The sequence below is a fragment of the Coregonus clupeaformis genome, chromosome 7 (assembly GCF_020615455.1).
Source record: "Coregonus clupeaformis isolate EN_2021a chromosome 7, ASM2061545v1, whole genome shotgun sequence".
Taxonomy (NCBI): domain Eukaryota; kingdom Metazoa; phylum Chordata; class Actinopteri; order Salmoniformes; family Salmonidae; genus Coregonus; species Coregonus clupeaformis.
The window spans coordinates 43,159,673-43,172,363 of record NC_059198.1 but is presented as its reverse complement, the minus strand read 5'-3'; the positions used below and the strand labels follow the sequence as shown (position 1 = coordinate 43,172,363).

The 12,691-nt window shown below is 43.4% G+C and overlaps 1 protein-coding gene across 3 annotated transcripts in view; it reads left to right on the top strand.

The window, feature by feature from the left end:
• LOC121569209 (dipeptidyl aminopeptidase-like protein 6) overlaps positions 1-12,691 on the top strand; it is a 317,687-nt gene that overhangs the window by 280,230 nt on the left and 24,766 nt on the right. For all 3 annotated transcript variants that reach the window (XM_041879974.2, XM_041879977.2, XM_041879976.2), the window contains 4 exons: positions 3,935-4,029; positions 4,483-4,557; positions 7,854-7,906; positions 8,409-8,490. In XM_041879974.2, the coding sequence (XP_041735908.1) occupies positions 3,935-4,029; positions 4,483-4,557; positions 7,854-7,906; positions 8,409-8,490 (305 nt within the window). The remainder of the gene's footprint in view (positions 1-3,934; positions 4,030-4,482; positions 4,558-7,853; positions 7,907-8,408; positions 8,491-12,691) is intronic.

Genomic DNA, 12,691 nt, shown 5'->3' with positions numbered 1-12,691 from the left:
GTGTTTCTGAAGCAATTATTTGGCATCAAAGCACTTTTTGGACAGATTTACTATGCGTTTGCAGCAAGTGCAAAGCTTGAATTTGTTTGTTTTTAAGTGAATTAAACTTGGAGTACAGAACACAAATAGAAAAATGAGGGTGAGGAGAAGATATAATTTAAATAAATAGTTATATTTTAGCTTTGTCCTTAGTGTTTTATCCCTTACTGAAAAAAGCATTGCACACACATAATACATATGTTTCAATAATAATCATTGGATTGGGATGCAGCCTAAAGCTTTTCTTCAGTTCTTTGGAAACTAGCCTGGTGGCCACTGCAGCGCTGACTGTGGATGTTATCTCATTCTAATGAAGCTGCCATCTACAGTTAGAAAGGGAAAAATGACTTGCCTGAAGCGTCAATTAAGCACACAGTGGTACGAAGCATACAGTCTGTAGGGTTCAGAAGAGATTATGGGAAAGTGGTAGTACAAGATCATAGCATGCATAAAAGGTTAAGTGGGAAAATTCATAAGGTAAATGGTCTTTGAAGTGTTGTTGGAAAGGGGAACGTCTATTGCACTCTAAACATTCAATCTCTCTCACACACGCACGCATGCACACAGTCACGCACAACGCACAAACACACACACACACCTGTCTTCCTGTGATCTGTAGTGAGGGAGGGCTGTTGCCCAGAGCAGGAGGCTGAATGAATAAGACATGGTGCAGGAGTAGAGGTTAGGATCAGAAGGGGAAGTGAGCACCCTAGGCTAACGCAGAGCCAGTGAAGGGAGCCCTGATGGAGAGGTGAGGAGGGAGAAGGAGGACAAGATGGAGTGCGGTAGAGCGACAGAGAGCAAGACTGAGAATGCCCTTGGTGGTGTGAAACAGGGATGGATTGATGGCAGGGGTCAGTGAAAGAGAGAAAGCCCTGGGGGTCTTTGAAATGAGAAGAAAGACGACAGGGGATGTTTGGGTCTGTATAGCGAGTGGTGGATGTGGAAATGATGGACTGTTGGGGTGGACAGTAAACGCCATAAAGGCAGTGCATGGTCGGAAGGAGAAGATTAAGGGATCTCAGGTGACTGGAAGGGTGGTCAACAGAAAAATGCAGGATAGAGACGGAATAAAGATTGGAGAAAGACAGGTGGATAGACGGTTGAAAAATATGGGCATCCAAGTGTTTGTTTAGGATGAAATTGAAACAGGGAGGAGAAGAGATGGAAAGAGGATAGGAGGAGAAGAGATGGAAAGATGATAGGAGGAGAAGAGATGGAAAGAGGATAGGAGGAGAAGAGATGGAAAGAGGATAGGAGGAGAAGAGATGGAAAGAGGATAGGAGGAGAAGAGATGGAAAGAGGATAGGAGGAGAAGAGATGGAAAGATGATAGGAGGAGAAGAGATGGAAAGAGGATAGGAGGAGAAGAGATGGAAAGTGGATAGGAGGAGAAGAGATGGAAAGATGATAGGAGGAGAAGAGATGGAAAGAGGATAGGAGGAGAAGAGATGGAAAGATGATAGGAGGAGAAGAGATGGAAAGAGGATAGGAGGAGAAGAGATGGAACGAGGATAGGAGGAGAAGAGATGGAAAGATGATAGGAGGAGAAGAGATGGAAAGAGGATAGGAGGAGAAGAGATGGAAAGAGGATAGGAGGAGAAGACATGGAAGGAGGGTAGCTTACCTTAGCTTTAGCTTTACATGAATACAAAATAGGGAAAAGTAATAGCATACAAGAGAATTGGATTGGATTTATAGAATGCTTTCCCTTCCTTTATAGATGCTCTTAAGTGCTTTACATTGATATGATGGAAATGTGCTGATGTAAAGGATAGAAAAATAAAAGTAGGGATGGAGTGAGGCAAAAGGAGGTAGATATTCAGGACAGAGTCAGTAGACTGAATGGTAGACTGACGCACAGGAGGTGGAATAGCAAAGACTGTATAGGACAGGAGGACAGACCCAAACTGTCCTAGAGGGAATGAGTGATTACAGAACAGGGACCAAACAGAGAAGACAGATGGACAGAGTGAGAGACAGGATGACAACTCCAGCGGAGGAGTGAGCGAGATGAGACTCCTGTCTATAAACCTGGGGAGGGGACAGGTCAGGTGTAGAGTACACAAATTAAACTTCCCAAAGTCGGTGTGTTGTCACTGAGCCAATTGCTGAACACAGAAGGTCACTTTTAACTGGAACAATGAACATCAAACGAATACATTCAAAATGCAAAGAGGATAATTTATATGGGTGCCAAACAAGGTCAAAGGAATATAAAGTGCAGAGAGAAGCAGTTGAGCATGTAACGTCCTGAGTGTTGTTCATTACTTTTGCAAAATGATCCACAGTAATGCAGTAGTTTTTTATCTTTCATCTTGATACAAGGCTGTGAATATTGCAGTGAAGGGAAGCGCTACCGATTGCATTCATCATTTGGCCGGTGCATTCTAAAAACCCAGAATTGTCACTCTTTCACACCAACTTTTTGAATGAATGTCATTATGATGGTAATTTTGTCACCTCTTATGGACAGTTTGTTATTGGCGGCATTAATTATCTGCTAGAATAACTATCTGAAGTCCCCAATTAACACTCAACCAGAGCCATATTCTCAGCTCTCATGGCTCTGGACTGAAACAACATTCAGAAATTGGCTTTTATCGTCCTTGTCCGATAAAGGGCAAAGTCATTGTGAAGATAAGAAAAACTTGTATCTCTTTATTGAAATGTTCTACTCTCTCTGGAGTGGGCCTTTGCGACTGCAGGCATCTTGGAAGCCTGTTTGAGAGTTTGGTATTTGTTTCTGTGTGTATGTTGAAGGGTGTTGCAGGGAGTGTGAGGACATTTGTGTGAATGTGTCAAAGTGCTACCTGGCACATCCCTCTGTAGCTCCAGAGCATTCCTCCCACTGCAAATCCCACTTCTGACACCAATGTAGCGAATCCCACTGCTAATACTGTTGTTGTGAATCCCACTTCTAACACCAATGTAGCGAATCCCACTGTTGTTGTGAATCCCACTTCTGACACCAATGTAGTGAATCCCACTGCTAATACTGTTGTTGTGAATCCCACTTCTAACACCAATGTAGAGAATCCCACTTCTAACACCAATGTAGAGAATCCCACTTCTAACACCAATGTAGAGAATCCCACATCTAACACCAATGTAGAGAATCCCACATCTAACACCAATGTAGAGAATACCAATTCTAACACCAATGTAGAGAATCCCACTTCTAACACCAATGTAGAGAATCCCATTTCTGACACCAATGTAGAGAATCACACTTCTGACACCAATGAAGAGAATCCCACTTCTGACACCAATGTAGATCATCCCATCTCTGACACCAATGTAGAGAATCCCACTTCTGACACCAATGTAGAGAATCCCATATCTGACACCAATGTAGAGAATCCCACTGCTAGTACATAATGTTGTGAATCCCACTTCTGACATCAATGTAGAGAATCCCACTTCTGACACCAATGTAGAGAATCCCACTGCTAGTACATAATGTTGTGAATCCCACTTCTGACATCAATGTAGAGAATCCCACATCTGACACCAATGTAGAGAATCCCACTGCTAATACTGTTGTTGTGAATCCCACATCTGACACCAATATAAAGCATCCTACTTCTGTCACCAATATACAGAATCCCACTGCTAATACTAATGTTGTGAATCCCACTTGTGACACCAATGTAGAGAACTCAGGCGACCAACTGTCAATGTATGGATCCAAGATGGACAGCCAATGCACCAACTGGCCACTCTGAATCCAAACACTTTGCTCTCTGATATTTTATTTTTGCAAGTGTCCAATTTACGGACGATCGCAAGGATATTGCACATAGGACTATTATCAGGCATTATGAAAAGTTTGATATAGCCTTTGTGAACTAATATTTCTTGCTCTGTTTCTTTGCTCTCTCTGTGTTGTACAGGTAGTGAGCTACTGTATCGCACACGTGAGGGGGATGTTGTCAGGTTCAACTTGGAGACATACGAGAGGACAGTATTGGTGCACAACAAAAAGTTTGTGAGTCTCCAACTTTCTCTTTTTTTCCACAGTAGATACATCACTATAGGCCAAATAACAGAATGTGGTTTTTGCATGAATTTAATTAAAACTGTTCTTTTTTGTGTCATCATATCAAAGCACCCAAAGCTCTTTTATTGTGACGCGTACTGAAACGATCCATCATTAGCACATCGTTTGATCTGGCTCGTTAACATTTGGGTTCGCTACGCATCGACTGTTTCTGACGAAAATGCAACGTCAGTGTCGAAACGGCCGAGGTGACGACACACAGTATGTTTGTCCCTCCGAAATCAGAAAGGGCCGCGACAAGATTAATGCGTCTCCCGCCTGCGGCCGCGCCGAGCAATCCGTCAAATGCAGTCATTTAAGGATTGCCTTAAAGAAAAAACACTACGCATGGTTAAAGGTCTCATCTTCTGTCGTTTTTCTTTCTCTCTCTCTGCTTTTCAGGAAATGTACAAAGCCAGCAAGTATGAAGTGTCTCCTGACATGAAGCATGTGCTGCTCGCTTACAATGTGGCACCGGTGAGCTCCTTCATTTGTTTGCTTGTTTTTTGAATTAGCAGAATGACAGGCACATACTTCAGCGGGCTCTGAGGGGAAACGTGGCGAGGCGGTGGGGGAGAAAAGTAATCATGGCGCCCGAGTAGAGGCCTGTCGCACCCTGCTGCCTCTCAGCCACGGTAGAGAGAAAACAGCTGAGTGGAACTGTGCTCTTCAGGGAGGGGCCAAAACACAAACAAACCACATAACACAGCTGAGAGAGGGGGATGAGAAAGGGATGGAGGGAATGGGAAAGCAAAGGGAGGGAACGAGGCGAGCAGGAGAGTAGAGAGATTTGGGGTAGTAAGAGTGTGAGAGAGGGAGGGAGGGAATGAAAGGAAAAAGAGAGGGATGGGAGGTTTTTCTACAACGGTTACTGCATTATGTAATGGCTCAGGTAGCTAACTCAACTGGAAGACTACTGCAATGTGAGATCCAGGACACAGTCTGAAAAAGAATCAGTGATATATGTCAGGGAATAGAATCCCATTGGCCCAGAGAGACACAGAGTGTAGACACTGTTAGAGTAGGGAGGAAAAGGTGTAGACCTGGGCTAATCTTGCCATATACAGTACCAGTCAAAAGTTTGGACACACCTACTCATTCCAGGGTTTTTCTTTATTTGTACTATTTTCTACATTGTAGAATAATAGTGAAGACATCAAAACTATGAAATAACACATATGGAATCATGTAGTAAACAAAAAAGTGTTAAACAAATCAAAATATATTTTATATTTGAGATTCTTCAAAAAGCCACCTTTTGCCTTGATGACAGCTTTGCACACTCTTGGCATTCTCTCAACCAGATTCATGAGGTAGTCACCTGGAATGCATTTCAATTAACAGGTGTGCCTTCTTAAAAGTTAATTTGTGGAATTGTTTTCCTTCTTAATGCGTTTGAGCCAATCAGTTGTGTTGTGACAAGGTAGGGGTGGTATACAGAAGATATCCCTATTTGGTAAAAGAACAAGTCAATATTATGGCAAGTCAGCTCAAATAAGCAAAGAGAAACAACAGTCCATCATTACTTTAAGACATGTAGGTCAGTCAATAGGGAACATTTCAAGAACTTTGAAGGTTTCTTCAAGTGCAATTGCAAAAACCATCAAAGCGCTATGATGAAACTGGCTCTCATGAGGACCACCACAGGAATGGAAGACCCAGAGTTACCTCTGCTGCAGAGGATACGTTCATTAGAGTTACCAGCCTCAGAAATTGCAGCCCAAATAAATGCTTCACTAAGTTCAAGTAACAGACACATCTCAACATCAACTGTTCAGAGGGGACTGTGTGAATCAAGCCTTCATGGTCGAATTGATGCAGAGAAACCACTACTAAAGGACACCAATAAGAAGAAGAGACCTGCTTGGACCAAGAAACATGAGCAATGGACATTAGACCGGTGGAAATTTGTCCTTTGGTCTGATGAGTCCAAATCAGAGATTTTTGGTTCAAACCGCCGTGTCTTTGTGAGACGCGGTGTGGGTGAACAGATGATCTCCACATGGAAAAGGTGGAGATCATCCTTTTCCTGCCGGGGCGGCAGGTAGCTTAGTGGTTAAGAGCGTTGTGCCAGTAACCGAAAGGTCGCTGGTTCTAATCCCCGAGCCGACTAGGTGAAAAATATGGCCTTGAGCAAGGCACTTAATCCTAATTGCTCTTGTAAGTCGCTCTGGATAAGAGCGTCTGCTAAATGACTAAAAATGTTTTTTTTAATGTAAATGTATTTCCAACCGTGAAGCATGGAGGAGGAGGTGTTATGGTGTGGGGGTGCTTTTCTGGTGACACTGTCTGTGATTTATTTAGAATTCAAGGCACACTTAACCAGCATGGCTACCACAGCATTCTGCAGAGATACGCCATTCCATCTGGTTTGGGCTTAGTGGGACTATCATTTGTTTTTCAACAGGACAATTACCCAACACACCTCAAGGCTGTGTAAGGGCTATTTTGCCAAGAAGGAGAGTGATGGAGTGCTGCATCAGATGACCTGGCTTCCACAATCCCCCGACCTCAACCCAATTGAGATGGTTTGGGATGAGTCGGACCGCAGAGTGAAGGAAAAGCAGCCAACAAGTGCTCAGCATATGTGGGAACTCCTTCGAGACTGTTGGAAAAGCTTTCCAGGTGAAGCTGGTTGAGAGAATGCCAAGAGTGTGCAAAGCTGTCAAGGCAAAGGGTGGCTATTTGAAGAATCTCAAATATAAAATATATTTTGATTTGTTTAACACTGTTTTGGTTACTACATGATTCCATATGTATTATTTCATAGTTTTGATGTCTTCACTATTATTTTACAATGTAAAAAAATAGTTAAAAGAAAGAGAAACCCTTGAATGAGTAGGTGTGTCCAAACTTTTGACTGGTAGTGTATATCAGGAACAGTGTGGTATCAGGAACAGTGAAGTGTCACCGAAGGTGCATGACTGACAAAGTGTAATGGCACAACAGGGAGGCACTGATGCAAGTGTGTGTGTTAGACAGGGCATTTGTTATTTCATAATCATCCCTCCATAGCCCTGGTAGATTACATTTACATTTTAGTCATTTAGCAGACGCTCTTATCCAGAGCGACTTACATGAGCAATTAGGGTTAAGTGCCTTGCTCAAGGGCACATCGACAGATTTTTCACCTAGTCGGCTCGGGGATTAGAACCAGCAACCTTTCGGTTACTGGCACAACGCTCTTACCCACAGCTCCGTCCCCCAGCTGTCATTGCACGGACGCGCACTCTCTCAATACATCATGCTGCTGCTTGCCCTTCACATAGGCCCCCACTCTCTCTCTCGCGCTCTCTCTCTCTCTCTCTTTCTCTATCTTTCTCGCTATTCAATCCCTCTCTTTCTCTCCCCCAACTCTGAGGGGGGTATTCAGAAGGACCACTGTAACAAGTGGCCCATACTTATCTCCTGCTACATTAAGAAGCATTCTACATGTCATCTCTCAGTCCAGGGCCTGCTAGTAGAATGCAGTGCAGACATGATTCCCTCTGGGGCCATCCATACGAAAAATGTCTGCATGTATGACTGACGAAGTCTCTTTGGATAAAAGGGTCTGCTAAAGGGCATATATTATATTATGATCACTGCATTTGTGCCCTGGACTTAAATTTGACCAAATACAGAATGACTTTGTAGACCAAATACAGAATGACTTTGTAGTATAAGATATAACCTCCCAACCATATGCATATACATTCTGATGATAGTTAGCTACTAAAACATGTTTCAATGGCCAAGTTCCTCATGATAGTCTTCAATCATTCGTCTTCCAGGTGTACCAGCACTCGTTCACTGCCTTCTACATCATCTGCAGCCTGGAGACTCCGTAAGTAGCTGAAACCAACCAATGCTTCCCCTCCTCTCCCCTCCCTTCTCCTCTACTCTCTTCGGCCCAGTCAGTCAAGTCTCTGCGCTGCCACCCAGTGAAGACGAGGAGAACTGCAGGCCAGGGGACTTGATGACCTCATCCATCCTCCCCTCCAGACTAAGACAAAGGGCCAGTGACACCTCTAATTTTCTGTCCTGCAGCACACAGCACTTTTCTAAATGAACAGAAAGTGGCAGCGATATATAAAGCACCAGTATTTATAGGTGCTCTTAAACCTCTTGGGCTATACGACACTGGTATATCTGGGCAGGAGCAGTGCAGGCTGCTGGTGTGGTGCAGTGGAGTTTTTTATAGTGCTGTGTTTTGTTGAGGATCCACTAAGTAAGATGTTATTTTTAAAGAAGGTGCTCAGTCATTTATTGAGGGGCACTTAAAGTTGTGTGTTGTTGTGTAGTGTGGGTGTGTGTAGTCTGATTGTGGTCTCTCCTCTGTGCTGCAGGGAGACGTGGAACCTGAACCCTCCAGAGGTGCGGAACGCCCAGCTGCAGTACGCAGGCTGGGGACCCACGGGCCAGCAGCTGGTAATACTACAACTCCCAGCAGCACCATCTCTGTCTCACCCATACTCCATACCCATATGTCACTGCTATTTGGCAAACCATGTCTGGTTATAATGTATTTCTAAACTGAGAGTACAATATGAATGCACTGTATCAATGACCTTTCCTATGGCCATGTATGTTTGTTAAACTATCACAAGCTACCAGGCAGTCTAGCCACAGAGAGAACATTAATAAGCATCAGTCTAATGGTTCTCAGAACAGACAGACTGTGAGTGATTACATCCTCCAGCACAATGCAATTAATTACCTGTAATCTCCTCAGCGGATTAATTAGTGAAGTCACTGGATTGATATCACACACTCTCTCCCAGTATTAATCATCAAACACCCCTGATTCCAACAGTCACTTTCATTTGCTTGCCCTCTGAGCTGTGATGCTTGTTGTCAATGATAAGATGCATGGGCGGGAGAGGAAGGTGTCAGCCAACGTGCGTTCACATATACACGCATGCGTGCACACACACACACACACACACACACACACACACACTAACATCAGCCCCTCCCCTCTTGATCCTCTCTTTAATTTCTCAAGCCCCTCCCCTCTTGATCCTCTCTTTAATTTCTCAAGCCCCTCCCCTCTTGATCATCTCTTTAATTTCTCAAGCCCCTCCCCTCTTGATCCTCTCTTTAACACACACAAACACAAACACACACAGCTGTCTTGTCCCATGTTGCAGAGCAGTGGAATTGGGTTAAATACACAGTGTCCTTTGATTCACCAGAGGATGGGCAGCTGTGTCTGTGTGGATGAACAGTAAGTGGTCCTCTTCCTTTAAATTGGAGTTGAATCCCCCACTGAGACACTGAGCTTGGCTTGCTCTCTACCTTCCTCCTGCTCTCCCTCGCTCTTTCTCCCCCTCCTTTGCCCTACGTTTCTCTCTTTGTGAGGCTAATCTCCAGAGTTGTCAACCAGCCCACGATATGACCACACATCTCCCCAGACTCTGTGTGTTTACAGTGGGGGGAAAAAGTATTTAGTCAGCCACCAATTGTGCAAGTTCTCCCACTTAAAAAGATGAGAGAGGCCTGTAATTTTCATCATAGGTACACGTCAACTATGACAGACAAAATGAGAAAAGAAAATCCAGAAAATCACATTGTAGGATTTTTAATGAATTTATTTGCAAATTATGGTGGAAAATAAGTATTTGGTCAATAACAAAAGTTTCTCAATACTTTGTTATATACCCTTTGTTGGCAATGACACAGGTCAAACGTTTTCTGTAAGTCTTCACAAGGTTTTCACACACTGTTGCTGGTATTTTGGCCCATTCCTCCATGCAGATCTCCTCTAGAGCAGTGATGTTTTGAGGCTGTCGCTGGGCAACACAGACTTTCAACTCCCTCCAAAGATTTTCTATGGGGTTGAGATCTGGAGACTGGCTAGGCCACTCCAGGACCTTGAAATGCTTCTTACGAAGCCACTCCTTCGTTGCCCGGGCGGTGTGTTTGGGATCATTGTCATGCTGAAAGACCCAGCCACGTTTCATCTTCAATGCCCTTGCTGATGGAAGGAGGTTTTCACTCAAAATCTCACGATACATGGCCCCATTCATTCTTTCCTTTACACGGATCAGTCGTCCTGGTCCCTTTGCAGAAAAACAGCCCCAAAGCATGATGTTTCCACCCCCATGCTTCACAGTAGGTATGGTGTTCTTTGGATGCAACTCAGCATTCTTTGTCCTCCAAACACGACGAGTTGAGTTTTTACCAAAAAGTTATACTTTGGTTTCATCTGACCATATGACATTCTCCTAATCCTCTTCTGGATCCTCCAAATGCACTCTAGCAAACTTCAGATGGGCCTGGACATGTACTGGCTTAAGCAGGGGGACACGTCTGGCACTGCAGGATTTGAGTCCCTGGCGGCGTAGTGTGTTACTGATGGTAGGCTTTGTTACTTTGGTCCCAGCTCTCTGCAGGTCATTCACTAGGTCCCCCCGTGTGGTTCTGGGATTTTTGCTCACCGTTCTTGTGATCATTTTGACCCCACGGGGTGAGATCTTGCGTGGAGCCCAGATCGAGGGAGATTATCAGTGGTCTTGTATGTCTTCCATTTCCTAATAATTGCTCCCACAGTTGATTTCTTCAAACCAAGCTGCTTACCTATTGCAGATTCAGTCTTCCCAGCCTGGTGCAGGTCTACAATTTTGTTTCTGGTGTCCTTTGACAGCTCTTTGGTCTTGGCCATAGTGGAGTTTGGAGTGTGACTGTTTGAGGTTGTGGACAGGTGTCTTTTATACTGATAACAAGTTCAAACAGGTGCCATTAATACAGGTAACGAGTGGAGGACAGAGGAGCCTCTTAAAGAAGAAGTTACAGGTCTGTGAGAGCCAGAAATCTTGCTTGTTTGTAGGTGACCAAATACTTATTTTCCACCATAATTTGCAAATAAATTCATTAAAAATCCTACAAGATGATTTTCTGGAATTTTTTTTCTCAATTTGTCTGTCATAGTTGACGTGTACCTATGATGAAAATTACAGGCCTCTCTCATCTTTTTAAGTGGGAGAACATGCACAATTGGTGGCTGACTAAATACTTTTTCCCCCACTGTATATGGGAGTTAGGGCTGGGCGGTATACCGTATTTGTTGTTCCTCGACCAGTAGACACTTGCGTTCAGTCTACATGGTCGATGCAGCACATGCAACATTGTTGATGACAACGATGCTGTTTTCACTTTGCTTCTTATTATAAATCCACAAGCGTTCTATAATTACACTATTAGTTTGTGTTTCTTACATCTGCAAACAGCTAGTTTGTCTTTTCTTAGCAAGTTGGGCCTAAATCTTGTTAGCCGCTAATCACTAGTTAGCTAATAAATGTACAGAGTCAGAGCAAACATAATTAGCTATACAGCCTGATAATGGTGTAGACCTAAATCAGCATCAATGCGCAAAGTATGAATATGTTAGCTACATGAAGTAGCTAAGAGAGAACATTAACTGTAGCCAAAGATTATAGGGTCCCCTAGGAAACACTTTTCAACACTTTGGTTCCTACCCTGTCAGAACTCCTCCCTGGCATTTTCATTCGTTGTCATGTCAAACAACACTGTATTCAAAGTGCCCACTATTATATTATAACTATAGAATTAGAATAATCATTCTATTTCCATGATTCCAACTGTTCACCAAAGTGTTTTGCTCTGAATTACAAGTCAAATCACAATTGCAACATTTGGTTAAAAATAAGGCCTAGATTGTTTTCCCATATCGTGCAGCCCTACGTGGCAGTGTGGAAATGATCTCAAATGAGTACAAGAAATGCAGAGATGTAGCAAAATGCTGAATTTCTTGGGGGTTGAAGTTGAATTAAACAGTATAAAACGATCGGAATGGAAACAGACCCATTGATATCACTTAGAATGTATGTGTTGCCACCGTAGGGTCACGCACTACTCATGAAGCAAATGTAGAACATTTATTATTCAAAAACATAAAATACCGTCATACCGTCCAATTGTTTTCTAACACCGTGATATGATATTTTGGCCATATCACTCAGCCCTAATGGGAGGTAGCTTGGGCAGTGTTTCTACCTCCTTCAGAAGTGGGCCAAGCTCACCGTGTTATTCTCTGCCCTGGCCTAGATCCTGTTGTAAAACTGGGCCCTCAGTCCATCTGCACAGAGGTTAACTCAAACACACCTGTGTTCCCCTGGCCTACCTAGCCACACGAGCTGTCGTAGGAACCTGGTTATACCTGCAATGGCCATTGTGATGCTATTGCATTGCCTTAACTGCTGCAAGGAAAGGGAACATACCCTATCATCCCTGAGGAGAGGTCAACTATTGTTGAAGTATTTATTTATTTAAAATATCTTTCAGACTGTGTTTACATAGCATGATTCAGTCCATGTCAGTAACAGAAAGATTCCACGTGAACCAACGGAAAGCTCAAGGCCAAAGTTATTGAACTATCCTTATACAGTGGATTGATTTCAACATAAGCCCTACGAGCTCTGCAACAGAAACCGACCTGCTAAGAGCCTTTAATAACATGAGCATTATGTTTGATCATCATTGATTTGATATGGCAGATAGAGGTTTTAAATGTTTTAGTGGGTAGAGAATCTGTAATGTGTGAAGAGGAACTATAATGCTCTGTAATGATGAAGCTGACCTTGAACTACCCAGCAGGTAGTGTATGCTA